This window comes from Chiloscyllium punctatum, chromosome 10 (assembly GCF_047496795.1).
Source record: "Chiloscyllium punctatum isolate Juve2018m chromosome 10, sChiPun1.3, whole genome shotgun sequence".
In the NCBI taxonomy this organism is placed as follows: domain Eukaryota; kingdom Metazoa; phylum Chordata; class Chondrichthyes; order Orectolobiformes; family Hemiscylliidae; genus Chiloscyllium; species Chiloscyllium punctatum.
This window is the reverse complement of record NC_092748.1, coordinates 74,381,055-74,408,032: the sequence shown is the minus strand read 5'-3', so window position 1 is coordinate 74,408,032 and position 26,978 is coordinate 74,381,055. Positions and strand designations below refer to the sequence as shown.

At 41.9% G+C, this 26,978-nt stretch overlaps 1 protein-coding gene across 3 annotated transcripts in view; it reads left to right on the top strand.

The window, feature by feature from the left end:
- The window catches only part of spc25 (SPC25 component of NDC80 kinetochore complex), a 35,491-nt gene extending 16,856 nt beyond the window's left edge, over nt 1-18,635 (top strand). The window contains exons 1-8 of one of the 3 annotated variants that reach the window (XM_072579528.1): nt 56-482; nt 9,785-9,937; nt 10,491-10,674; nt 12,647-12,712; nt 12,798-12,944; nt 14,082-14,186; nt 14,707-14,805; nt 18,088-18,635. In XM_072579528.1, the coding sequence (XP_072435629.1) occupies nt 10,533-10,674; nt 12,647-12,712; nt 12,798-12,944; nt 14,082-14,186; nt 14,707-14,805; nt 18,088-18,206 (678 nt within the window). In that variant the 5' untranslated portion in view covers nt 56-482; nt 9,785-9,937; nt 10,491-10,532 and the 3' untranslated portion in view covers nt 18,207-18,635. Of the gene's footprint in view, nt 1-55; nt 483-9,784; nt 9,938-10,490; nt 10,675-12,646; nt 12,713-12,797; nt 12,945-14,081; nt 14,187-14,706; nt 14,806-18,087 lie in introns of those variants that run through there. The other 2 variants (XM_072579527.1, XM_072579526.1) reach the window with 2 other exon arrangements.
- Nucleotides 18,636-26,978: the final 8,343 nt, after the last annotated feature.

Below are 26,978 nucleotides of genomic sequence, written 5' to 3'. Positions count from 1 at the left end.
CTTGGCCCTCCCCCACCATCCGACGCGCTCCTCGGCCACCTGGCTGGCCTCGTGCCCTTCTGTCCCGGCCCATCAGCCACTTGGCCCCTCTCCAGCGTTTTGTGGCCCCGCCTCCCAGTCCCGCGCCTTAGAACAGCTGTCAGTTTTGTTTACCACCCGTTGGCTTCCGGTTGCAACGTGACTTCTGTCGGAAGTTAATTCGTTGACGCTCGCTTCTGGGTTGTACCAACTCTTGATCTGTATTTACGGAAAAATTACCGTGCAAATCTCAAAATCTTGAAACTTCAAATTCTCTCACTGCCTCTGCTATCGAGGTTGTAGGTGGTGTCTGTTTTGCCACAGGAATAAAAGATCACAGAGTACAGTCCCCCCCGCGGCCCTCTCACATTTAGTGCCTTCCAGTTTGAGCGCCACCGTTGAAATTTGAAAAAGAGAAAGAGGAGAAATTCACAGAGAGGAGAGTGAGAGAAAATCACCGAAAGGTAAGAGAGGGGAAAATGATCAACGGGAGAATGAGGGAAAGTAAATGAGAAAGAAATTAAATCGTCAGAGGGAGAGAGAACATTACCGACTGCTGAGAGTGAGAAAAAGTATAACAGACGAAAAATAAATCACCGAGAGAGAAAAGCAACAAGTCTGTAGAGAAAAACCTAAAGAACTATGGATTCTGTAAATCAGAAACATGTGTGTAGTGTGTGTGAGTGGGGGTGGATGGGTCCGTGTGTAGTGTGTGGGGGAGTGGGGAGGGGAGCGTGGAGTGGGGGGGGGAGCTGGGGGGTAGTGGGGGGGGAGTGGGGAGGAGGGGAGTGGAGTGGGGGGGAGCTGGGGAGGAGTGGAGTGGGGGGGGGAGCTGGGGGGTAGTGGGGGGGGGAGTGGGGAGGAGGGGAGTGGAGTGGGGGGGGAGTGGAGTGGGGGGGGGGAGTGGGGAGGAGGGGAGTGGAGTGGGGGGGGGAGTGGAGTGGGGGGGGAGTGGGGAGGAGGGGAGTGGAGTGGGGGGGGAGTGGGGAGGAGGGGAGTGGAGTGGGGGGGGAGCTGGGGGGGAGCGGGGAGGAGTGGAGTGGGGGGGGGAGCTGGGGGGGAGCGGGGAGGAGGGGAGTGGAGTGGGGGGGGGAGCTGGGGGGGAGGGGAGTGGAGCGGGGAGGAGGGGAGGGGAGTGGAGTGGGGGGGGGGAGCGGGGAGGAGGGGAGTGGAGCGGGGAGGAGGGGAGTGGAGTGGGGGGGGGAGCGGGGAGGAGGGGAGCTGGGGGGGAGCGGGGAGGAGGGGAGCTGGGGGGGAGCGGGGAGGAGGGGAGTGGAGTTGGGGGGGGGGAGCGGGGAGGAGGGGAGTGGAGTGGGGGGGGGGAGCGGGGAGGAGGGGAGGGGAGTGGAGTGGGGGGGGGGAGCGGGGAGGAGGGGAGTGGAGTGGAGTGGGGGGGGGGGAGCCGGGAGGAGGGGAGTGGAGTGGAGTGGGGGGGGGGGAGCCGGGAGGAGGGGAGTGGAGTGGAGTGGGGGGGGGGGGAGCCGGGGGGGAGTGGGGGGGGGGGGAGAGCCGGGGGGGAGTGGGGGGGGGGGGGGGGAGCCGGGGGGAGCGGGGAGGAGGGGAGTGGAGCGGGGGGGGGGGGAGCTGGGGGGGTAGTGGGAGGGCGGGGGGGAGGGGTTGCTGGGAAAGCACAGCAGGTCATGCAGCATCCGAGGAGCAGGAGAATCAACATTTTGGGATGATGCCTGACCCGCTGTGCTTTTCCAACCCCACTCTCTCGATTCACCACGATGACAGAAAATCACCAAAGAGACTGCATGAGAGAGAGAGAGAGAGAGTTACCACTAAGGTTTGAGAGAGAATAGAGAGAGTGTGCAAGTGAGAAAATCACCAGTGAGAGATAAAGAGAAATCTCCGGGGAGAAAATTACCGGGAAGAAGGCGTGGGAGAGAAAACAATCACCGGGAGAATATTTATGAGAAAAAATTATCTCTAAGAGTGAGCGGGGAAATCACTAGGCACAGAGTTTGTGAGGAAATAAAAATCACCAGGAAGAGTATGAGGAAACAAAAACAAAATCACTTGGTAGAAAGTGAGAAAAGAAGAATCGTAGACGAGAGAGAACCAGGAAGCAAGGAAGTGTGTGAAAAAGAAAATTATCACAAGGAAAGAGAGCAAATCGTTGACAGAGAGAGCAAATTACTGAGAAGACTGCAAAAATTTCTTAGATGAGAGCGACTCACCGCAAGAAGCCGGGGGGAGGGGAACAGAAAATTGCTCAGGAGAGAGAGAAAGCAAATCTAAAGGAGATCTATAAAGCGACCAAAGAGTGAGAGAAAATCAATGATAGGTATGCGGGTGAGGGATAAGGTTACCCGATGGTGAATAGGAAGCAATTCACTGATCAGACCAGGTAAGTAAGAACACTACCGAAAAAGTCATGGAAAGGAGACCCAGAGAAATCAGCGGGAGGAGAGTTTCAGTAAGGGCAAAATCAGACAGGAGATATAGAAAATCATTGAGAATGGACAGGGAAGATCACTGAGATGGGAGTGCTTTCACCAAGACGAGAGAGTATGCAAGAGATAGAACAAATCACAGAGAGAAGAAAGATTCAGCGAGGGCCTCTGAGAGCAAATCACCAAGAGGGAGTAAGATCACAGGGGAGGGACAGGAGTGATAGAGGATTAGAAAAAAAAATTACAGAAGAGAATGGCACAGAGATTCAGCAAGAGAAGATTTGGAGAGAGAGAACCAATGAGCGCTGTGTGAGACAGAATAAATCACTGATTAGAGAGAGAGATAGAAAATTCAGACAGGATAGAAATTGATGAAAAAGAGAGGGTGGCAAAGAGAAAATAACCCAGAGAAGACAGCAAATTATGCAGAAGACACACACCAAGAAGGGAAAGAGACTAAGTCACCAATGTTTCCAAGTTTACTGAAGACAGGAGAAATTGAGTTGTGAGGAGGATGCACTGAGACATTAGAACAATCTAGACAAGTTGTGTATAATCAAACACATAGTAGAAGTTGTGAAACATGGAATAATAGAATCTGTACAATGGAGAAACAGGCTCATCGAGTCCACACAGACCCTCCAAAGAGCACCCTATCCATCCAAACCCCCAACCCTAGAATTTCCCATGACTAATCTAACTTACTTGGACATCCCTGGACACTATGGGCAACTTAGCATGGCCAATCCACGTAACCTGCATATCTTTAGACTGTGAAAAGAAACCGGAGCACACCCACACAGACACTGGAAGAATGTGCAAACTCCACATCGATGGTCACATGAGGCAGAAATTGAAACCAGGCTGTGAGGCACCAGTGCTAACCACTGAGCCCCTTTGCCACCCTTTAGTAAACTTGCTGGCAAACATATTTGCTCAGGGACTTAGTCATACAGCATGGAAACAGATCCTTTGGTCCAATTCATTCACGTTGATCAAACATCCCAATCTGACCTAGTCCCATTTGTCTGTAGTTGGTGCATATCCCTCTAAACCCTTCCTACTCATGTACCTATCCAGATGCCCAATTTTTCTATATTCAACTTATTTTCTAATCAACTTGTTCAGAGATGTTATTACACACTTCTGGAACAGGTAGGAGTTGAACCCAGGTCTCTTAGGTCCAGTGAAGTTATATGTTTCTGTATGCAACACAGTATTTTTAAATGGCGATGAAGTTGTAAAGGTGGATGTACAAAAGGATCTGGATATCCTTTTATGCCAGTCAATGAAAATAAACTGGTAGTCTCAGCAAGCAATTAGGAAAACAACTTGTGTGATTGCCTCTTTCAAAAGAAATTTTATATTCAGAAGAAGGGATGTTACTACAGGAATGTAGTGCCTTGCACACCCCCTTGGTGAGATTGGCATGGAGGTTTGCATGTCATTTTAGTCTTGTTAACTATGAAAGATATATTTGCCATAGAGGGAGTGCAGCAAATGTTGATATTGTGGATGGGAGACTGTTGTATACAAGGAAAGATTGGCTTGATGCTGCCTGAATTCACTAGAGTTGAGAAGACTGAGAGACGATCTGATTGAGAGGTAAAAAATTCTAAGGATGGATACTCTAGATGTAGGGATAATGTTTCCCCTGATCGAGAAGTATAGAATCCGGGATCACAGTCCAAAAACATGGTATAGCACTTTAGGGGTGAGTTGAGGAAATATTTCTGCACTCAGAGGTTTGTCAGCTTGTGGAATTTGCTACCACAAAAAGCTATGGAAACAGGCTCACTGAAAATCTTCAAAAGAGATTGTTGTTTTTTTTCTGTATTAAAGGCAGAGAGAAAACATCGATATGATGTTCAAGTGGACGGTCAGCCATGATCATATTGAATGGCAGAGCAGATGTACAGGGCTGAAGGGTCTACTCCTAGTTTTCATGTTTCTTTGTTGTCCATTAAGGGTTAGGAAGCCTTGAGTGTCAACTGTCTTCCTCCTACTCCTAGATCCTAGATCCTACATTTCTTTGAGAGAGAGAATCACTCAAGAATGAGAGAGAGAGAAACAAACAGCAAGAGGAGAGGGTGAGAGGGAAAAGGACCCTGAGTTAGAAAGGAAATCGATGAGAAGATAATGAGAAAATAAATTGTTGAGAGTGTGAAAATTCCCTTTAGAGGAGGGTGAAAAAGAAAATTATCAAGAGGAGAGTCCGTGAACCAACACAATCTGTGGTTGCAGGGGACCGCTGCGTGCAGCACTCTCTACCCCAGATCCCCGAGAGAAAGGGGGAGGATTCCCGCATAGAGAGCCCTCCACTGGGGATCCCCACCACCCAGTGGCAAATGGGCACGCCAAGGTGTGTCCAGGTGGTGGATGAGGGAGAAGAGGTGGGCGGTGTGCAACAGCAGTCAATAGAGGGCCCACCTTTTTACATCCTTAAAAGGGACAAAATTAAAATTCCGGAGGCGGCTCAGGTTGTGGGGCACAGGCTCCTGTGGGAAGTACGGGACCTTGGGGCCAATGTGCAATTCCATCCGGGCTGGGGTGAGTGTGGACGGGATCCCACCACACACCTGTGCATCCTCCAACTGATGCTGTGTTTATATGTGAGAGAGAATCACTGAAGCAATGAGAAAGGAACAGGAAAATCATCAAGGAGAGAGAGTTAGAGAGGAATCACTGTGATGATAGCAAGAGAGGAAAATGCTGAGAAGACAGAGCTGCATTCACCCAAGACAAGAGGGAGAGAAATAAAATTTGCAAGAGGAGAGGCAACAGAGAGAAAATCACTGAGAAGAGAGAGTTGGATAATCAGCGAGACGATATGGAGAGAAAAATTTGCTGAGAAGGAAGAGGAAAATTCACCGAGAGGAATCGATGGGAAGGAAAATTACTGAGAGAGAAAAATGTGGAGCGGTGATAGGGAGAAGACAGTCTCCTTACGCTCAGCCTGTCTGTCTGACTGCCAGGCTAGGATGAGAAAATAAATTTCAGAGATGGGAGAGTGAGAGAAAATCATTGAGACAAGAGGCTAAGAGAGAAAAAATAACCAAAAGAAAGAGAAGATTGCCAAGAAGAGGTACAGAGAGAGGGAAAATCAAGGAGCAAGGAGTGAGAGTTTGAGGAGAACTCTGAGCTAGGAGAGAGGGAGAAAGTCACCGAGATGCAGAGATTGACTGACTGAAAGGAGAAGTTGATGGAGAAAATCACCCAGAGGCGAAAGTGAGGGAGAGAATCACCTGACAAGACAGAGGGTTAATCACTGAGTAGCTTCAGCGCGAGTGAGAAAATCACCAAGAGGAGAGTGAATCACTGAGAAGAGAGAGGGAAAAGGACTGAGGAGGTTGAGAAAGTGAGACATACAGAAAAGCACCAAGCTGAAAGAGATTCACTGAGAACCAAGAGTGAGAGAGAAACTGACTGAGGAGATAGTAAGCGAAAAAATTCCAGAGAGACAAAATGACACCGAGGATAGCAAGAGAGAAAGTCACTGCGAGACGAAATGGTATATCACCGATCAGAGCGATTCACCGAGACAAGAGAACAAGTGAGACTATTGCCGAGAGGGGAAGAGAGAGCAAGCAAATCACCAAAAGGATAGTGAGAGAGCAAAGTGAGAAAAATTCTCCGAGCAGAGAGAGTCAGACATAAAGTTACCGAGAGGAGAAGGTGTCGCTGAGAGAAGACCGGGAGAGAAAATGCCTGAGAAGAGAGAGCGAGAAAATCACCAAGAGGATACCATGAGAGGAATTTGTTGAGAAGTGTAGGGGGATGAAGTGCTGAGAATAGAGGAGTAAAAAAATTGCCAAAATGAACCACAATTCTGGCCTCCCTCCGATAGAAAGGATGTTGTAAAACTTGAAAGTGCTCAGAAAAGAATTACAAGGAAGTTATCAAGGTTGGAAGGAGAGGCTGAATAGGCTGTGGCTGTTTTCCTTGGAGTGTCGGAGTGACCTTATAGAAGCTTATAAAATCATGAGGGGCATGTGTGTAAACTGTGTGAATAGACAAAATCTGTTACCTGGCATGGAGGAGTCCAGAACTAGAGGGCATAGGTTTAGGATAGAGGGGAAAGATTTAAAAGGGATCTAAGGAGCAACGTTTTCATGCAGAGGGTGGTGTGTGTATGTAATGAGCTACCAGAGGAAGCGTTGGAGGCTGGATGGGTTTATAAACAGGAAGAGTTTGGAGTCATATGGACCAAGTGCTTGCAAATGGGACTCGATTAATTTAGGATATCTGGTAGGTATGGATGATTGGACTGAGTTGTTTCTGTGCTGTACATTCTCTCTGACTCCATTAGCATGAATCACTGAGTGAAGAGGCTGACAAAAAAGCAGAAGCACGATGACAGAGTGGGGGGTATATCATGGAGGAAACTGAAAGCATGGAAAGCTTCCATAGAAGAGAGGGAAAACATTACTGAGAAGAAAGGGGTAGAGAAAATCAGAGGACAGAAAAAGGGCATATCACTGGGCAGGGAGTGAGAGAGTGAGGAAAATACTTGAGAGGGGGAGAAAATCACTGAGAGGAGTGTGTAAATCACAAAGAAGATTGAGAGAGAACTTTTCACTAAGAGGGGAGAGATTCCTTGAGAGGTGACAGAGGGAGAAAATTTCTTAGCAGTGAACAAGAGAAAATTGCCAAGAGGGAGATTCAGCGAGAGGAACATCTAAGAGAGAGAATCTGTGATAGGACAGGGTGAGAGAGAAAACCCCTGAGAAAAGACAAAGATTAAAAAAAACAGAGAGAAAATGATTGAGAAGAGTGAGAAAATCACCACAAGGGAAGGAAGAGCACTAAGAACGTCGTGACAGAATGAAAATCTTTCAAAAGGGATGGAAGGAGAATCACTTAGAGAGGGAAAATCACTGAGAGGTCAAAGAGGTTGGTTTCTAGTAAGAAAGTGTGAGAAGAGAGGGAATAGATCAAGGTAAAAGACAAAGGGCGAGAAGCAAAATTATTGAAGGGCAAGAGACAGTAAATCAACAAAAATTAAGCGAGATTCACTAAGTAGTCGGAGAGAGAAAATCATCGACAGGAGGTGAGTAAGAGCAGATGACTAAAGAGAGAGGGGAAGGAATCCACTGTGAGAGAACAAAAACGACCAAGGGGAATGAGAGGGAAAGAAAAGGAGCAGCTGAAAATAACTCACCAAGAAGTGAGGGTGAGAGATTTAGCAAATTAGCGAGCAGAGAGAAATCTCATCTCAAGGTGTAGGTGAGATATAAAGTCACTGAGCTCAGTGAGGGAGAGAGAGAGAATTTCCTGAGGAAAGAGAAAAAGGAATTAATACTTCTGTATTTGCTGATGACTCAGAACTAGGTAGGATTGGGAGTTGTATGGAAAATGCAATATTTACAAGTTTGTTGACAATGCTGATGGGCTTGAGAGTTGTACTGCAGTTACAAAGAGGCTTCAGTGTTATCAACAAGTATGTGGGCAAAGATGGACATGGGGTATTATGTGGGTAACTGTAAAGGGCTACATTTCCATGTGCAGAACAAGAAAACAGTTTTATTTGACTGACATAATTGAAAATGTGTGTGTACAGGGCTCTGGGTATTGTTGTACATCAGCTATTGAAAGTAAACAGGCAGCCACAGATCACAATTGGAAAGGCAAATAGTAAGTTTGTCATCACTGCAAGAAGTTATGCACTCTGAAGTAGAGGTGCCTCACTACAGGTTTAGTGGGACTCTGTGAGACTGCATTTGTGGAGTATTCTGTGCTGCTTTCGTCTCCTGACTGAAAAATGGCAAGATACACTTGCCATTGGGAATGCAGCAAAGGTCCACAAGGTTGGTACTGTGGATGCTAGGACTATTGAATGGGGAGAGATTGGTTTGACTGTGCCTGTATACAATAGAGGTGTGTTGTAAAGAGTTGAATGACCTTCTAGTTTTTGTGTGTCTTATGTTTTCTGTTCTTGGCACACCAGTCTCTGAGGGCCAAGTGGCCTCTATCTTCAGATCCCATGTTTCAATGTGAGAGTGAGCACTGAGAGTTTTGAGAAGAAGAGCAAATCACCAAGAGGGAAGGACGAGAAAGAAAGTAATCTAGAAAAGATAGAGTATGAGAAAATCAGTGAGAAGACAGAGGAAAAATCGCTGAGATGAGAAAGGAAAAATCACCAGAGCAATTTTCCAAGAAGATGAGTGAGAAAATCACCAAGTGGGTGAAGAAGGGAGTTTGTTATCGTGAGAGAGAAAGCATTAGAATGAAAAAGAAAATTATCAAGAAGAGACACCGATTCACTGAGAAGAGTCAGAGAAAGCAAATCACAGAGAAAGCAAATCACTGAGAAATTCGCCAAGAAGCGAGGGTGAAAGCAGAAATTACAAGGTTTGGAGATAATCATCAATACTTTCAAGTTTACTGACAACACAGAACTAGGGAGAATTGTGAGTTGTGTGAAAAATGCAATATTTACAAGGTTGCTGATGAAATGGGTGGGATTGAAAGTTGTGAGGAGGATGCGTGAACGCTCCAGTATGACCAAGATTGAGTATGTGGGCAAAAACAAGTAATATGTGAAATTACATGGATAAATGTGAAGGGATGCATTTCACGTGAAGAACAAAAAGGCACAGCAGTGATTAAATGCTGACACAGTTCAAAATATGGGTATGCAAAGGGACCTCAATGTCTGTGTATACCAGTGAAGTAAAATAAGGAACAAAAATAGACATTAGTCAAAAAATCCAGCAGGTCTAGCAGCATCTGTGGAGAGATATGAGTTAACATTTCGGGTTGAGCAACCCTTCCTCAGAAGGGTCCAAACATTGACGCCAAAAGTTATCTCTGATTTCTTTTGACAGATGCTGTCAGACCTGTACGCTATTTTTTAGCAATTTCTGTTTTTGCTTCTAATTTACAGCATCCTTTTGGTTGTTATTAGTTTGTTTTCCAGTTTTGATCTTGTAATAACATTGTTTTGTGTTTTATGGGGTTATATTCAATGTCAAATAGTTGCATTGTTTTTCAATGTTTTCCACGCATCGTTTCAGAAGGAATCAACCATTTCTTGCAGGAACTATCTAACAGAAAAAAAAACATATTGTGTTTATTTCTTTCTGTAAATGTTTGGCAAATCTCAAGTTCTATGTTACCCATGTTAAAATAACATTTTGAGAAAGCAAAGGCTTTGAAATTGATAATACTTCAAAGGAAACTTTCTATCTGGATTGACTATGTTATGAAAGTGAACTAAATATTATATCAATCCTGCAACATTTACTTTGGCTGACCAAGTAAAATGGTCAAACGCATTGCAATGTTAAAAGCTTTAACATTGCTTGTCTACCTGAGGTGAGTGTGCTGGTGACCTGCCTAATGCTAAATTCTGGATTGCATTTCAGTTCACCGAAAAATCACTCAGACAGGATCTACGCAAATGACAATACAGGAAGATATTTTATGATTACTGATCAGTGAGAATTCCTCATCTCTAGGTTTGAACATGCACAGTAACCATCATTCAGTCATTTTAAATATCCAGCTATCTAATTAAGGTATTTCTCATTTTGGGTCAATATAAGAGTCCACCCTTTTGCTTTTTGATCTTTCATATATAGTCCCAGCAAAAACTTGCCTATTTCATAGTGAGTTTTTCACACAAAAAATACAAAACAATGAATTCCAAAGCTCAAAATATTTCAATGGACTAGTTCTCAATATTGTAATATAATTTACATTACTCCTCTTGAACACTTAGAGAAAATCTTTTTATGAAATATATAATTTTTAAGAATGTTTCATTCATTTGTTCAGTGCTTTCATTGCCCCACACCAAACCTAAAGAATATCCATCCCTTATTAATATCCATCATAGTTGGAAAATATTTGAAGTCTTTTTAAAATGTTCATAGCAATGTATTATGTCCTGTGTAGCTGTTGAACTGCTTTTATCTTTGCATGATTTAGCCTTTGACTTTTTTTAAGCATATTGATGCAGTGGTATGAGTACCACAGTTTATTGTAATATGGTGACAGTGATCTGAATAATCTTTATATCTTAATGATTATAGACTCTATCAATTACTTAATTTCCTTTCATATTTACAGGTGTAAAACATTTTTAAGAACAGAATAATTTGCTTTATATTAATGGATATCTTCCAAGAAGATGCACAATGTCAGCTAAATGAAAAGCTAAATGAAACCAGGATCAAATTTTTGAGTTTATGGGAAAACTATAATCCAACAGGATTTAAACAGAAGTACAGAGAATCTTTAAAAATCACCGAAGGTACATTTGTATTTTATCAGCTACAGTCTTCTAATATGACTTAATAGTTCCATTCTTGTGCAATTTTGTGTCATAAGAGAGTTGCACAACAGCCACTTCATTTAAATTAATAGTGCTGGAATTGCGTTATAGCCAATACAGGTAAGGAAAGTTTTCATTCTACAAATAATGATCTAAATTCTTCAATCGCATTAAAGCCAATTTGCGATGAAGAAACGCATGTTGTAGAAAAACCAACTTATGTACAATTGAAGAAATTTGCCACAAGTTTCCTATGTTCCTAATCTCAAAAATGATAACATTTCTGAATTCAAATTAGTGTTCTATTCACATTAAGTATCTTAACACTAGTTTGTGGGGTTGCACTGGGGATAAGCAGAGTGGATGGAGTACAAGTTTTGGAGATTTAAAGTATTCAAAGTGTGTACTTGGAACCTGACTTTGTCTGTATATGGTACCACCAAATGATGTGTTTATAAGGGAGAAGATTAGACCAAGAAAAATTGGGCCATTTGGCCCATCAAGTCTGCTATACCATATCATGGCTGCTATGTTTTACAACCATTTTCCTGTCTTCTTTCTGTAACCCTTGATCCCCTTACCAGTCCTGAACATACCTATCACTGGCTTATATTCAATGACTGGTCTCCACAGCCTGCTGTGGCAATGAGTTCCACAAATTAAAAAAATTCCTCATTTCTCTTCTAAAGGGCCATCCTTTCACTCTAAGGCTGTATCCTCAGGTCCTAGTTTCTCTACTAGTGGAAATTGCATCTCCCTGTCCACTATGTCTAGACCCTTCAATATTCTGTAAGTTTCAATGAGATCCCCTCATCCTTCTAAATGTCATTGAATACAGACAGTCCTCAACCACTTTTCATATGATAAGCCCTTCATTCCCAGGATCATTCTTGTCTGCCTCCCCCAGACTCCCTCCAAAGCCAGTTTATCCTCCGATTTCCAAAGCTCTTCCCTGTTTGGAATATTCTTCCTACCAAAGTGGATAACCTACACTTTCCCACATTGTATTCCGTCTGCCACTTCTTTGCCCACTCTCCTTGTCTGTCTGAGTCTTTCTGCAGCATTTCTGCTTCCTCAACATGAATTGTCCCTCCACCTATCTTTTGAGTCATCTGTAAATGTAGCAAAAATGCCTTCGGTTCCTTCATTCAGATTGTGATGTTTAATATGAATAGTTGTAGTCTCAACATAGACCTTTGGGGACTCCTCATCAGCTACTATCCTGTAAAAGACCACTTTATCTCTTCTCTCTGCCTTCTGCCAGCCAGCCAATGCTCTATCCATGCAAGAACCTTACCTCTAACACCATTATCTTATTTAGCAACCTCCTTTACGACAGCTTGTCAAAAGTCTTCTGGAAATCCAAATAGATCACGTCCACTGGCTCACCTTTGTTTAACTTGCGTGTTACCACCTCAAAGAATTCTAATTGATTTGTTAGCCATGACCTCCCCTTGAATGAACTATGCTGACTTAACCCTATCTTACCATGCACTTCCAAATACTCCACAATCCCATCTTTAATGGACTCTAAAATTTACCAACAAAAGCATTGTCTGAACAGAATTTAGAAAAGTCATCAATGTACTATGCAAGAACAATCTTGTATAGACTGCTAATTAACAACAGAAAATAATGGTAAGTGAAGTGCTACAATGGCCCTCAAATTGGAGTTGTATGTATACTTGTGTTTTTAGAGCCTCTGTTGCTTAGTACAGGTTTAGTTGCTGGTGTATTTAGGATCAAACTCCGTTATTGGTGCAAAAATTTCTGGAGTCCTGTCAAAAACTCAGGCCTTGATTTGCAGCTTTTAAAAGATATTATTTGAATGTGTGATCCTGCCTTTTTTTTAAAAGATGCAACATTAAGCCTACTCTTTTCAGATGACTAATTTCTGACTGAGTTTTACATCATCTATACAGAAATATCACAATTGTTCCTTATTTTACAGACAGATGCTTAGAAATATATGAAGAGGAGAAACAGATGTGTGAAAAGATCCAGTTAACTAAAAAGGGTATTCCTTAAAGTACTAATTTACTGCAGTTCTATATTTCAGCTGAATCATCTCATCACTAAGGGAATTGTCTTTTTTTTTGCAGTTATTGCTGAGCAGAATGCATTCCTGGAAAAAACACAGATAGAACTGCAGAGCATCAGCCAACATTGTGAAAATATTGAAAGGCAAAAGCAGGATGTATTAGAAAAAATCAAGAAGCTGAAAGAAGGACTTCGCAAAAAGCAGGAATGTATGTACGATGTGATTTGGATGGTGGGTGGAGAAGAGTAACCTGACTATACTTAGAACACAAGAAATAAGAGCAGGAATACACCTTACAGCCCCTCAAACCTGCTCCCCATACTTTGACTACTTGAGTAACCAAGTATATTTCTACCTTAATCTATCCAATGATCGAGCATCCACAATTCACTAGGGTGGAGCGTTCCAAAGGTTCGCAATGATTTGAGTGAAGAAATTCCTCATACAAATCATATATTCATTATCCTGAGACTGCTTATATGTTCATGATTCCTCAGCCAGAAGAATCAACCACTCTACCCCTTCTTCCATTCAGAATCTCATATGTTACACTTAAATCACATCTTATTCTTTCAAACAGAGTTCTTTTATTTCATGGGATGCAAGCATCACTGGTAAAGCTAACATGGGTTGCCCATCCTTGAGTGCTCATGAACTGAGTAGTGCAATAGGCTGTTTCAGGGATAGTAAAGAGTCAACCACTTTGCTGTGGAGTTGGGTTCACATATAGGCCACATAATAATAAAGCAGGTGTTATTTTCATAAATAGTTTCATGATTTATAATTCTAGTACAAACTTTATATTCCAGATTTATTGATTGAATTCAAATTCCATCAGCCACCACAATGAGCTTTGACCCTTGTGTACTAATCTAGGCCTATAGATTATAAATTCAGTGCCATTATGCCATTATATCTCTCACTCACACACACTCTCCTTCACCCCTCCTCACCTGGCCAATCCCCATCTCAGTAGATCTAGTTTACACAACCTCATGTCACTTGGCAAACCTTCCAAAACAAAAACCAATCTACTGAGCCTTTGTATTGCTACGTTAAGGCAAGTAAGCCCTTTCTAGGGCAAGGAGACCAAAACTATACATGTACTCAAGTGTGGTTTTGACAAAGCAATGTACAATTGTAGTAAGACATATTAAGTCAAATGATGTTGATTTGGACAAAAATAATTAATAAATTGTTTCCAATTGCATATGCAACAGTGTGCATAAAATACAAATTAATTGGTAATTGTGAATTTAGTGGCATTTAATAATTCATAATTGTCTATTCATTTAAAATTGTTCTTTTTAACCATGAAAATAATTAGTTCTTTCTTCACAAACAGTAATTTCTACACAAAAGGATCAAAATAAAGCAAAGCTGAAGGAATTAAATTTGTCAGCAGAAATGTTCAAGAAGCGAATGGGTCTGGAAATTCGAAAGGTGCAGGGTAAGAACAAGGAATCTTTTTTTAAAAAACGACATGGTCTTTGAGTTGCTTGAAGTTGGCAGTCATTTACCCTAAAAACGTGTACAGATAGAATAATATTTTAGTTCAGTGTTTTTGTACAAAATGTTGCTATGTACAAATATTTCCAGTTTCTGTAAACTTCTGATTTAGTCACTGTTTTGAACTTGACACATTTAGTTTGGTCTAATTTAGTTCACACTACATTTATATCTCCATTATCATCTTTTACAATGATGATTGTCTTTGACTTTGAATTTCTTAAATTTTAAAGAATAACAGGTGAAACCAGGTTTAATACTGTTAAGACTGAGGTTCGAGCACTTGTTTCAAGTTAAAACGCAGTTGTACTTTGCAAACTGTCAGCAGGTAGCAATCAGAAGCAACTTTTTATTTATAAAGAGTAAGACATGAATCTTTGAATTTGGAATCATTCTTTGTGAAGGTATTTTTTATAGACTTGTCTTGTGATGTAATACTAATTTTAACGGTTCTTCAAAAGGGGAACAACTCCAGTTTATCTTCAGATGCATCAGCCATAAAAGTCCTGAGCAGCCATTTACATTTCTGCTGAAAATCAGCGAAGAAGGAAATTATGAAGGTATGGCTTTTCTGAAAATTGTAATGTATAACCTTCCAGAAAGCATAAGAACAGATTCAAACGAGTGAAGATAATTTGTGCATAACAAACCTGTTCGTTAAAATGCATCAACTCTCTCCTAAACCCATTCCCCATAGACTTTAGACTTTAAATCCAATTGTTTAATCTTCTAAGGAAACATTCTGCATAAATACATATTGACCTTCAAAAATAATATACAATTTTCTGACCTATTATTGCACTAATGTGTTTCAAACATCACGACTGTGTATTTATCCAACATCTTGCTGGAAGCTTCTTCCTAATGTTAACTGCTCTGTAGATGTGAAAATAAAAATTCTTTAAATACTTAGAATTTTCAGTTTCAGTCTGAGATGACTAGTATTGCGTGCATTTGTGATATTTATATTTCTATGGATAGCTCAACTGTATTATACTCCAAGATCAAAAAAACATGCGTTGGAGCTCATATATACAAAGGTTTCTGGCCTTGCCATGGTCAAATTGTTCAATAGGTCACTGACCTCATCAGTAGAAATGTGATCATACACATGCACATGGCAGGACACAGATAATTGGTGAAGATCAGTTGAAACCTTGTGACTGCTGTGTATTGAATGAGGACAAGTAACAGAAGACATTTGAACTTGCTTTACAACAGACTTGAAAACAAAGTTAGAACTCGTGGAACTAAAAGGATAGTAGCCATATGGAGAGAAAATTAGTTGATTAATAGAAAGTGAGGAGTAATGTATGTTTCAGTCTGGTGAAGGTTTGTTCCTCCAGGGTTAGTGTTGGGTATCTTGCACTTTCTGATACATATGAATGATTTAGCCTTTGGTGTACAGTTTTAAAATGTATTAGATGTAACTCAATATCAAGAAGTATCAGATGATATATTTTGATAGGAATAACATAGGTAATATAAATGAATGGGTACACCTCTAAAGGGTGTACAAGAACAGGGAGATCAGGGTGTATATGTGCATATTTCATTAAAGGTAGCAGCACAGATTCAGAGAGAAGCTATTTTACTATACAATATCCCACATTTTATTAGTAGGTCATAGAGTAAAAGAGCAAGCAGGTTATGTTGAACTTGTGTAAGACTCTAGATTTACCTGGGCTGGAGTATTGTATCCGGTTTTGGGCGTCAGACATTGAGGTGTGTGCAGGCATTGGAGAGGCCTGTGTGAATGGTTCCAGGGATATACATTTTAATTGTGAAAACGGATTGGGGAAATTGGGCCTTTTCATTGATAAGGAGAAAGCTGAGACAAGATCTGATAGATATGTTCAAAATCATGGAAAGTCTATAAAGTTGTCCTCTCGTTCTCCATCATATCACGAGTGGGAACATTTTCTCCATATTTACTCTGTAATTAGCAAAAGTGATACAACGTAAAAACTTCTTCGTAAAATGAATAGTTAGGATCTGGAATGCACTGAGCTTGGTGGAGCAGGTTCAATTGAGGCATTCAAAAGGGTATTGGATTATTTGAAAGGGAAAAATGCGCAGGTTACAGGAGGAATGAAGAAGAATGAGACCAGGTGAGATGCTCATTGGGAGAGTTACACTGGGAATCTATCACGATCAAAAACAAATGTTGCAATTTCTTTGCTCTGTTCTGACTTGATTTTTTCTGACCTTTATTTCCATGTTTATATTTTTTTCTCTTTTTATGTTTTGTTTTAACACAAGATGAGACATTTTCGAATAGAAAAGACCTTAACCACTCAAAACAACAAGCTCCTTGCTCTGTACCAGAGCATGAACCAATTCCAATCGGCTACAATGAATCTAACTATGTCTGTACCTACTGTCTTGCGATTCTGCTCCTCTAGGTGATGCTGACTGCCTGTCACATTCAAATGCAGAAGCATGGAAGTGCTAATGATGTGAAAACCACAAGGTTTTCAGTGTGGTTTGTCAACTTCTTTATACAGTCAGGCTGCTTGCCCTCCAGTGTTCTGCCAGACAGCAGTGGGTCTGGCGTAATTGTCGTATGCCTTTGATTGTCCTCTTTGGCCAGGACCACTAATTGAGCAGCAAGCTCACTTTTTGTCGGATTAGGTCACTTACGTTTTAAAGTAGCAAAACATACAGATATCACCTGGAGTTGAACATTGAATAAACTCTTTAATACTTTTGGTCTTTGGATGTACTGTATACCTATTGCCTATCTCAAGTTGCATTGAGTATTTGATTCTGGATTAGTGGTGCTAGAAGAGCACAGCAGATAAAGGCAGCATCCAAGGAGCTTCGAAATTGACGTTTCGGGCAAAAGCCCTTCATCAGGAATAAAGGCAGTGAGCCTGAAGCGTGGAGAGATAAGCTAGAGGAAGGTGGGGGTGGGGAGAAAGTAGCATAGAGTACAATGGGTGAGTGGGGGAGGGGATGAAGGTAATAGGTCAGGGAGGCGACGGTGGAGTGGATAGGTGGAAAAGGAGATAGGCAGGTAGGACAAGTCCGGACAAGTCATGGGGACAGTGCTCAGTTGGAAGTTTGGAACTAGGGTGAGGTGGGGGAAGGGGAAATGAGGAAACTGTTGAAGTCCACATTGATGCCCTGGAGTTGAAGTGTTCCGAGGCGGAACATGAGTCGTTCTTCCTCCAGGCGTCTGGTGGTGAGGGAGCGGCGGTGAAGGAGGCCCAGGACCTCCATGTCCTCGGCAGAGTGGGAGGCGGAGTTGAAATGTTGGGCCATGGGGCGGTGTGGTTGATTGGTGCGGGTGTCCCGGAGATGTTCCATTGCACTCTATGCTACTTTCGCCCCACCCCCACCCCCACCCTCCTCTAGCTTATCTCACCACACTTCAGGCTCACTGCCTTTATTCCTGATGAAGGGCTTTTGCTTGAAACGTCGATTTCGAAGCTCCTTGGATGCTGCCTGAACTGCTGTGCTCTTCCAGCACCACTAATCCAGAATCTGATTTCCAGCATCTGCAGTCATTGTTTTTCCCACCTTGAGTATTTGCTGCAAACTACAGCAATGCATTGGCCCCACCCTGAAGAGATTGTCTTGAGAGACAAGATGGTGCATTGTGATCTAGTCAGAATTTTACAACAATCCAGTTTAGTGGTAATTTCTTTTTAATTATGGGGCTATTCCACATTTTTTGAATTCACTTTCAGATCTTGCCAAAAGAGAATTTTGACCTCCTGCCTTTTGTAAAGAAAATGGAAATAAAGCAGAAAAAACTCCTAAATATGACTGTAACAGTATACTATTTATTATCAATTTCCAGTAGCTAACATTCTTGGTTTTCTTTACCATTTTAGTTACCTCATGTGAGCCACCACTGGAATGTATGTCTTCACTGCAGGAAAAACTCAAAGAAACCAACAATTTCTCTGCATTTCTTGCCAATGTTCGGAAAGCTTTTACAACATTAGTATAGTTTGAGGTTGTATTCCTGGTTTTCCTATTTAGGTTAGAAAATGTTCTCCTTTTGTTGTTTAATTTTTTTCCCATTTCTTTGAATCAATGATAGTATTTGGCTGTGTAACAATTGTATCCTTTTTAAAACAAAACTTGTTCACAACTATTTCACATAAAATTATATTGCTTGTTATATATGACCATATAAGTAGTAGGAGCACTGGGCTACTGCCTGCTCTGCTAGTCAATAAGAATAAAGTAATTAATTTCTGACCTGATTGTAGCCTTAACTTCACTTTCCTCCCACCTTGAAGAATCTGTGTAGGTCCGGCTTGAGTTCAGACACTGTTTTTGACTTGAACATGTCCTTTGTTTACCAAATCATCATTATTAAACATTTTGTGTGCTAATTTTTTTTAAGTTTTCATTAAAATGATGGTACAAATGATCAGACTCTTAAGTTCATTCTTCTGTAATTTTTGAACTATTGCTTGACATTAACTTGTATATTTCTTATGGAGCAGATTAGCATACTTTGTTAATGATTCCACACCACTAAGTTGTTGAATGTGTTGTGCATAGTAGAACTGAAGAAGCAAGTTGCATAAATTAACCTACTTTTCTAATTAACACGTTCAGAGAAGTTATTACACACCTCTGGAACAGGTGCGACTTGAACCTGGGCTTCATGTTCCAGGGATACAGACACTATACCACAAGAAGCCCTCCTAGCAACCTTGATAAACCACGAGAAGCTAGATACATCACAGCTGAATCATGCATCATGAAATGACCCTCAAGAGACACTTCCTTCTGGATCTTTAAGATATAAGGCTAAAATTGGGCTACTTTCTGTGCTATTTTCACAACAATGGAAATGTCTAGAACTGTTATTAATTCCAGTCATTTGGCCTTTACAGTTATTATTGACTTTGGTTGTCACTCTCCATTATCCTGTTTCAACAATGTTTTCTGCAAGTTATTCATCTAAAGACATTTATGCAGCTTATTTACACTTTTTATTTTAAACATAGCATTATTGGATGGTGCTTGAATAGGCTCTGAGTTGATTACACTGGTATAGCTGAGCAGGAAAAGAATGTTTCCAAGTAAACAGTATAAATGAAGCATATTTTTCTTAAACATAATTCAGACTCAAATAAAATATTTATCAAGAATAGGCCTGTCATGTTTTTAAAGTATTTTAATAGTTATGTAAAATCATTGACTTTGTAATGGCTTAAATAGGAAGGAAGATGTAGTCCTGCAATTAGAATTTAAACAGCTAAGTAGAATGTTAGTTAGCAAGATCACAAATATTGTAATCTCCAGTGCCATATGCAAATGAGTACAGAAATAGGAAAATAATGCAGATGAATGCTTGGCTGGAAAGATAGTATAGGAGGGAGGGATTTAAATTCCTGACACACTGGGACTGCCTTTGGGGCCAAATGGGCTGTACTAGACATAGCTGGTGCTGAGTTCCATGTGGTGTTCTGCTAGTGCCATTGGGAGGGCTTTAAACAACTACACAGGGGGATGGGAGAGAAATGAAGAGACTACTAGGGCTTGCAAAATACATAGTTATACAGCTGTCAATAGCATAGAGAATAGTAAGTTAATAGGCAAAAATCAGTGGGGGAAAGAAAAAAGTCCAAAACCAGAGTTTGTGTGCATGTTTGTAAATGCACGGAATATACTAAATCAGGTTGGGAAGTTACAAACAAGTGCAGTGTAGAATTATGATGTTTTAGTGATGAAGGAGGCCTGGCTCGAGGAACAGCAAGACTGGGTATTAAATATTCATGTGTATAAGTTCTTTTGTAAAGATAGGAAAGGAGAGGTTGCAGTACTGAAAAAGGAAGATGTCTCCGAGGGGTTCAAGTGCAGAGTCAGTTTTGTCAGAGCCAGATTCCAAAAAGGTACAATTATATTGCTTGATATTGTCTATACACCATCAACTAGTGGGAAGTACATAGTACGTTCCCTGCAAATATGTTCCTCTGAGAATTGCCAACATTATAGAGTTATTTTTAAATGGGATTTTCAATTACACACATATAGACTGAGATACTGGTAATGTAAGAGACAGTGGGACACAAGTGTTCAGGAGAGTTTCCTCTAGCAGTGTGTATCCAGTCCAACAAGGAAGAATGTATTATTGCATCTGGTCTTTGGAAATGAGATGAGCCTCGTGAATCGAGTGTCAGTGTGCAACTTTTAGGAGATTGATCATTGTATTATAAGTTTCAGGAAGGCATTGCAACTGTACAGAGCAAGAGAACACAATTGGCAGACAGTTGACTTTAATGGGCCAAAAACAGAGCTGAGCAGAATTGACTGGAATAAGAGGGCAAAAACAGTAAGTGAACAATAGACCACTTTCAAAAAGCAGATGATTCAAGTATAGTGAAGGTATATTCCATCTAATGGTAAATATAGGACAAAAAAAAATCAAGAATTTCCTGGATAATAAAGGAAATAGAGAATAAAATGAGAAAAAAATGTGTTCCTGTGACAGATTAGGACCAAAAGTGCAATTTAGAATCAACAGGAACACCAAGGATTTGGGGAGGATGTGAAAAATCAAACTTGAAGCAAAGAGAAACTATGAGGAAAAAAAACTAGCAGCAAACAAACAGAAGTCCCACCATCTTCCCCAGGCACATGAACAGTAAAAGAATGGCTAAAGGAGGCATGGCTGAAGTATTAAATTAATACTTTACATTTTCTTTCCAAAAAAGAGCAAAATGATAGAACATAGAAAAGTACAGGTTCAGCCCGTAATGTTGTGCCAAGGATTAATTCTAATGTAAATTAAAATCACTTAACCTACGCACCCCTCAATTCACTGCTGTCCATGTGCATGTCCAGCAGTAACTTAAGTGTCCCTAATGGCTCTGCTTCCACCACCGGCAAAGCATTCCATGCATCACAAGTCTGCATAAAGAACCTACCTCTGATGTCCCCTCTGTATCTTTCTCCTAATATCATAAAACTACAACACCTTGTGCCAGTCAATTCTGCCCTGGGGAAGTCTCTGGCTATTGACTATCCATGCCTCTCATTACTTTGTATACCTTGATCAGGTCACCTCTCTTCATAAGGCAAGCCCTCCAGTCCAGGGAGCATCCTGCTAAACCTTCCTTGCACCCTCAAAGCCTCTGAATTTTTCAGATAGCAGGACGACCAGAACTGGACAACATATTCCAAGTGTGGTCTCACCATGGGCTTGAGGAGCTATAGCAAAACTTTGCTGCTCTTAAACTCTATCCCCCTTTAATGAAAGCCAAAACACCATATGCTTTCTTAATAACCCTTATCCACTTGGTTGGCAAGTTTAAGGGATCTATGTATTTGCACACCAAGATCCCTCTGTTCCTTCACACTGCCAAGAATCCTGTCTTTAATCCTATATTCAGCATTCGAGTTCGACCTTCCAAAATACATCATTTTACATTTATCCAGGTTGAACTCCATTTGCCATTTCTCAGCCCAGCTCTGCATCCTGTCTATGTCACGCTGCAGCCTGCAATAGCCCTCAATATGATCAAGGGCACCTTTATGTCACCTGCAAATTTACTCAACCACCTCACTCAAGTCGTTTATAAAAACTACAAAGATCAGAAGCCCAAGAGCCCTGCTTCCTCACTCAACACTGAGTCCAGATAGCCAAATCTTCCTGTATCCCACCCTCCTGACTTTATGAATGAGCCTACCATGGGGAACCTTATCAAATGCCTTGCTGAAGTCCACATACACCACATCCATTACTCGACCTTCGTCGACCTAAGTTGTTACCTCCTCAAAGGATTGGCAAGGCATAACCTACCCCTCACAAAGCCATGCTGACTGTCTTTAATCACACTATGCTTTTCCAAATAGTCATAAATCCTATCCCTCAGAACTCTTTCCAAAACCTTGCTGACCACAGACGTAAGACTGACTGGTCTGTAATTGCCAATGATTTCCCTATTATCTTTGAAAAGAGGAACAACCTTTACCTCCTTCCAATCCTCCTGTACGACTCCCGTAGAGTGTGAGGAAGCAAAGTCTTCGCCAGCGGCTTAGCAGCCTCCTTTCTAACTTCCTGGAGCAAGAGGGTAATCTGGTCTGGACCTGGGAACTAATCAATCTTAATGTTTGCCAAAATTTCCAGCACATCAACTTCATCAATCTTGATCTGTTGTCACTCACAACAAGGTTCTCCTTAGTGAAAACCAAAGCAAAAAGCTCATTTAGAGCTTCCCCCATCTGCTCAGCCTCGACGCACAATTTCCCTATGCTATCCCTCATTGGCCCTATATGCTCCCTGATCATTCTCTTATTCCTCACGTATGAGTAAAATGCCTTTGGGTTCTCCCTAATCCTTCTTGCCAAGCCTTTCTCGTGCCTCCTCCTGACTCTCCTCAGTCCATTTCAGAACTCCTTTCTAGCAAGCCTGTAATCCTCTAAAGCTGTGCTAGATCCTTGTTTCCTCCACCTTACATAAGCTGCCTTCTTCCTTTTGACGAGAAGCTCCTGTGTTCTCGTCATCCAAGGATCCTTAATCTTACCACTTCTTACGTATCTCAGAGATACAAATTTGTGGTTCACTCACAACAACTGCTCCTTAAACAGTCGCCATATGTCTGCTGTGCCCTTTCTGTGGAACAATTGCTCCCAGTTTACTTCCCAACTCCTGTGTGATAGCATCAAAACTTCCTTTTCCCCAATTAAATATCTACCCTTGGTGTAACTGCTGCTTTCTCTCTCCAAGGCTATGGTAAATGTGAGGCAGTTGTGGTCACTGTCACCAAAGTGTTCTCCCACCACGAGATCAGACACCTGTTCTGGCTCATTGACAGCACCAAATCCAGACTGGCCTCTCCCCTTATTGGCCTGTCTACATACTAAGTCAGGAAGCCCTCCTGAACACACAATACAAAACTGCTCCATCCAATCCATCTGCACTAAGGAGGTTCCAGTCGATATTAGGAAAGTTGAAATCACCCATAACAATAGCCCTACTACACGTGCATTTTTCCAAAATCTGCCGGCCTATGTGTTCTTCAATCTCTCTATTGCTACTAGGGGTCTGTAGAAAACCACTAATGAGGTGGCTGCTCCCTTGCTGTTCCTACCTTCCACCCATACTGACTCAGTAGAGAAACCTTCCTCAACAACCTTAGTTTCTGTAGCTGTGATGCACTCTCTAATGAGCAATGCTACATCTCCTCCTATTTTTCTACCCTCTGTGTTATTTTTAAACAGTCTAAACCCTGGAACAGCTAGCAAGTACTCCTGCTCCTGTGAAACCCACATCTCCGTAATGGCCACAACATCATAGCCCCAAGTCCTGATCCATTCTCTAAGTTAATCACTCTCATTTCTTACACTCCTTACATTAAAGCAGACACAATTGAACCGATCTTTGTTTCATCACGTGAGAAACCTTCCCACTAGATTTACTACATCCTGTCACTGCCCCATCTACAACTGTCCCCCCTCTCAGATATGGAGTTCGGATTCCCACCTCCTTGCCAAACTAGTTTAAACCCTCCCAAATCACACAAGCAAATCTCCCACCCAGGACATTTGTGCCCCATCAGTTCAGGTGGAACCCGTCCTTCATGTACAGGTCCCACCTTCCCCAGAAGGCATTAGCCTCGCAGCCACGTGTTCAGCTGCATTTGCTGACTGTTCTTCACCTCACTATCTTATGGACTGGTAGCAAACCCGAGATTACTACACTACTCGTCCTGCTCTTCAGCTTCCAACCTCGTTCTCTGTAGTTACTTTTCAGATCCTCAATCCTTTTTCTGGCTATATCATTGGTGCCATTATGTACCACAATTTCTGACTGCTCACCCTCCCCCTTCAGAACCATGTAAACTTGATCGGCAACATCCTGGATCCTGTCACCGGGGAGGCAGCATACCTTCCAAGGGTCTTGTTCTTGACCACAAAATCACCTATCAATCCGTCTATCTATTGAGTCCCCTACCACTAGCGCTTTTCTTTTCTTCCCCCTTCCATTCTGAGCCACAGTGCCAGAGACCTGACAATTACGGCTTCCCCCGGTAGGCCATCCCACCAGCAGTATCCAAAATGGTATACTTATTGCTGAGGGGAATGGCCACAGGGGATCTCTGCCCTACGTGTTGGTTCCTTTCATCCCCCCAACTGTAACCCAGCTGTCCTTATCCTGTGTCTGAGGAATGTCCACCTCCCTGTACATCTACTCAATTTCTCCCTTGGCCTCCTGGATGATCCGTAGTTCATCCAGCTCCAGCTCCAGCTCCAGTTCCCTAAATTGGTTTTCGAGGAGCTGGAGCTGGGTGCATTTCCTGCAGATGTGGTCGGAATGATGTCCATTCTATTCTGGCAGAGGAGGAGATTCAGTCACTAGAAGGGTTCAAAATTAATAAGGAAGCAATCTTGGATAGATCATTGGGACTTTAAATTGACAAGCTACTGGGACCGGATGAGATGCATCCGCAGATTTAGAAGGAAGCGAGGGTAGAAATTGTGGGACCACTGGCCACAATCTTTCATCCCAATACCTAGATCAAAAAGATTGAGAAATTGCAAACATTACAATTTCATTCAAGCAAGCTTGTAAGGTTAATTATAACAATTACAACCAGTTACCTTAACTTAAAGGGTGGGAAACTTCTAGAAAGTTATTTGGGATAGAATTAGTAATCATATGGAAAAAAAGGTTGTTTAATTAGGAAGAGTCAGCATGGATTTCTAAAGGAAAAAAATCATATTTAACTTTCTGAGGAAAAGTCACCGGACCCAAAACGTTAACTTTATTTCTCTTCACAGATGCTGCCAGATGTTAGATTAGATTAGATTACTTACAGTGTGGAAACAGGCCCTTCGGCCCAACAAGTCCATACCGCCCCGCCGAAGCGTAGCCCACCCATACCCCTACATCTACCCCTTACCTAACACTACGGGCAATTCAGCATGGCCAATTCACCTGACCTGCACATCTTTGGACTGGGGGAGGAAACCGGAGCACCCGGAGGAAACCCACGCAGTCACGGGGAGAACGTGCAAACTCCACACAGTCAGTCGCCTGAGGCGGGAACCGAACCCGGGTCTCTGGCACTGTGAGGCAGCAGTGCTAACCACTGTGCCAACCACTGAGCTGAGTTTTCCCAGCAATTTCTGTTTGTGTTAACCTTTTGGGGTTTTTTTGAAGAGGCAACAGATCCACGTGGATAACACTGTTGGTGGTATACATGGATTTCCAGAAGAAGTTTGATACAGTGTCACACAACAAACTTAGAAAGAAAGTTATAGGCCTCAGAATAAAAGAGACAATAACATGGATCTAAATTTACTGAGTGATCGGAAACAATAATAGTCAACGGATATGTTTTAGGCCAGAAGGCAGCTTTTGGTACACTGGCTTTCATCAGTCAGGGCATTAAGTATATAAATAGTGAGTTATGTTGCAGTTGTACGGAACATTAGTGAGGCTACAATTGGACTATTGTGTTCAGTTTTGGTCACCTTGCTCTAGGAAGGATGTTATTAAACTGGAAAGAGTGCAGAAGGAATTTACAAGGATGTTACCGGGACTCAACAGTCTGAGTTATAGGGAGAAGTTGGACAAGCTAGGATGTTTTTCTTTACAGTGCTGAGGGGGATCTTATAGAAGTGTTTAAGATTATGACAGGCATGGGTAGGGTGAATGCCCTCAATCTTTTATCCCCAGGGTTGGGTAATCAAAGACTCAAGGGCATCAGTTTAAGTTTAGAGGGAAAAGAATGAAAGGGAACCTGAGGGGCAACCTTTGACACAAAGGGTGGTATGAATATGGAATGCGCTGCCAACGGATGTGGTTGAGGGGGTACATTAACAACATTTAAAAGGCATTTGGACAAATACATGGATAGGAAAGGTTTTAGAAGGATATGGGTGAAGTGCAGGGAAATAGGGTTACTGGTGATGGACATTTTGGTCAGCATGGACCAGATTGGGCCAAAGGGCCTGTCTCCATGATTTAAACTCTATGAGGAAGATTTGCAGTGGATTTCTCCAGAGTAAGTATTAAGATCCTTGCTTTTCCAAACATATGTTAGTGCTCTGGATCTTGGTGTGCAGAAGACAATTTCAAAGTTTATAGATGACACTAAACCTGGAAGAATTATAAATGGTAAGAAGGACAGTGTGTAACTCCAAAAGGACAGTGACAATTAAGTGGAGTGGGCGGATAGGAGGCAGATGATTCAACGCAGAGAAGTGTGAGGTGATGCACTTTGGTCAACAGAACATTGGAAGACAAATTAAAAGAAAGGGTAAAAGTCTAAGCAGCATGTAGGAATGGAGGGTCCTGGGTGTATATGTGTTCAGACCAATGAGTCTGGATTATGGTGCTGGAAAAGCAAGCAGGTCAGGCAGCAGCCGAGGAGCAGGAGAATGGATATTTCGGGCATAAGCCCTACATAGGAATGATTGCAACGCAATGAAAGCATATTCGATTGAGGCATTCAAGAAAGCATTAGATAGTTACTTGGATAGAAATGGTATCAAGCAATATGGGAGATATGCAGGAGATTGGCATTAGGTAATAGAATCAGTGCAAGCACAATGTGCCTCCTTCTGAGCCATAACAATTCTATGGGTTTTACATGTTCTGAACGATCAAAGATGTACTTTGCCTGTGAGTGATTTATTTCAAGAAACATGAGTTTGTGAATTCAGCGTGGATGTCACTAAAGGGCTAGTATTTTCTATAAAAGTAACTGAAGCTAACAGCATCATTAATGCATGATTTGAACAGCAACTTTAC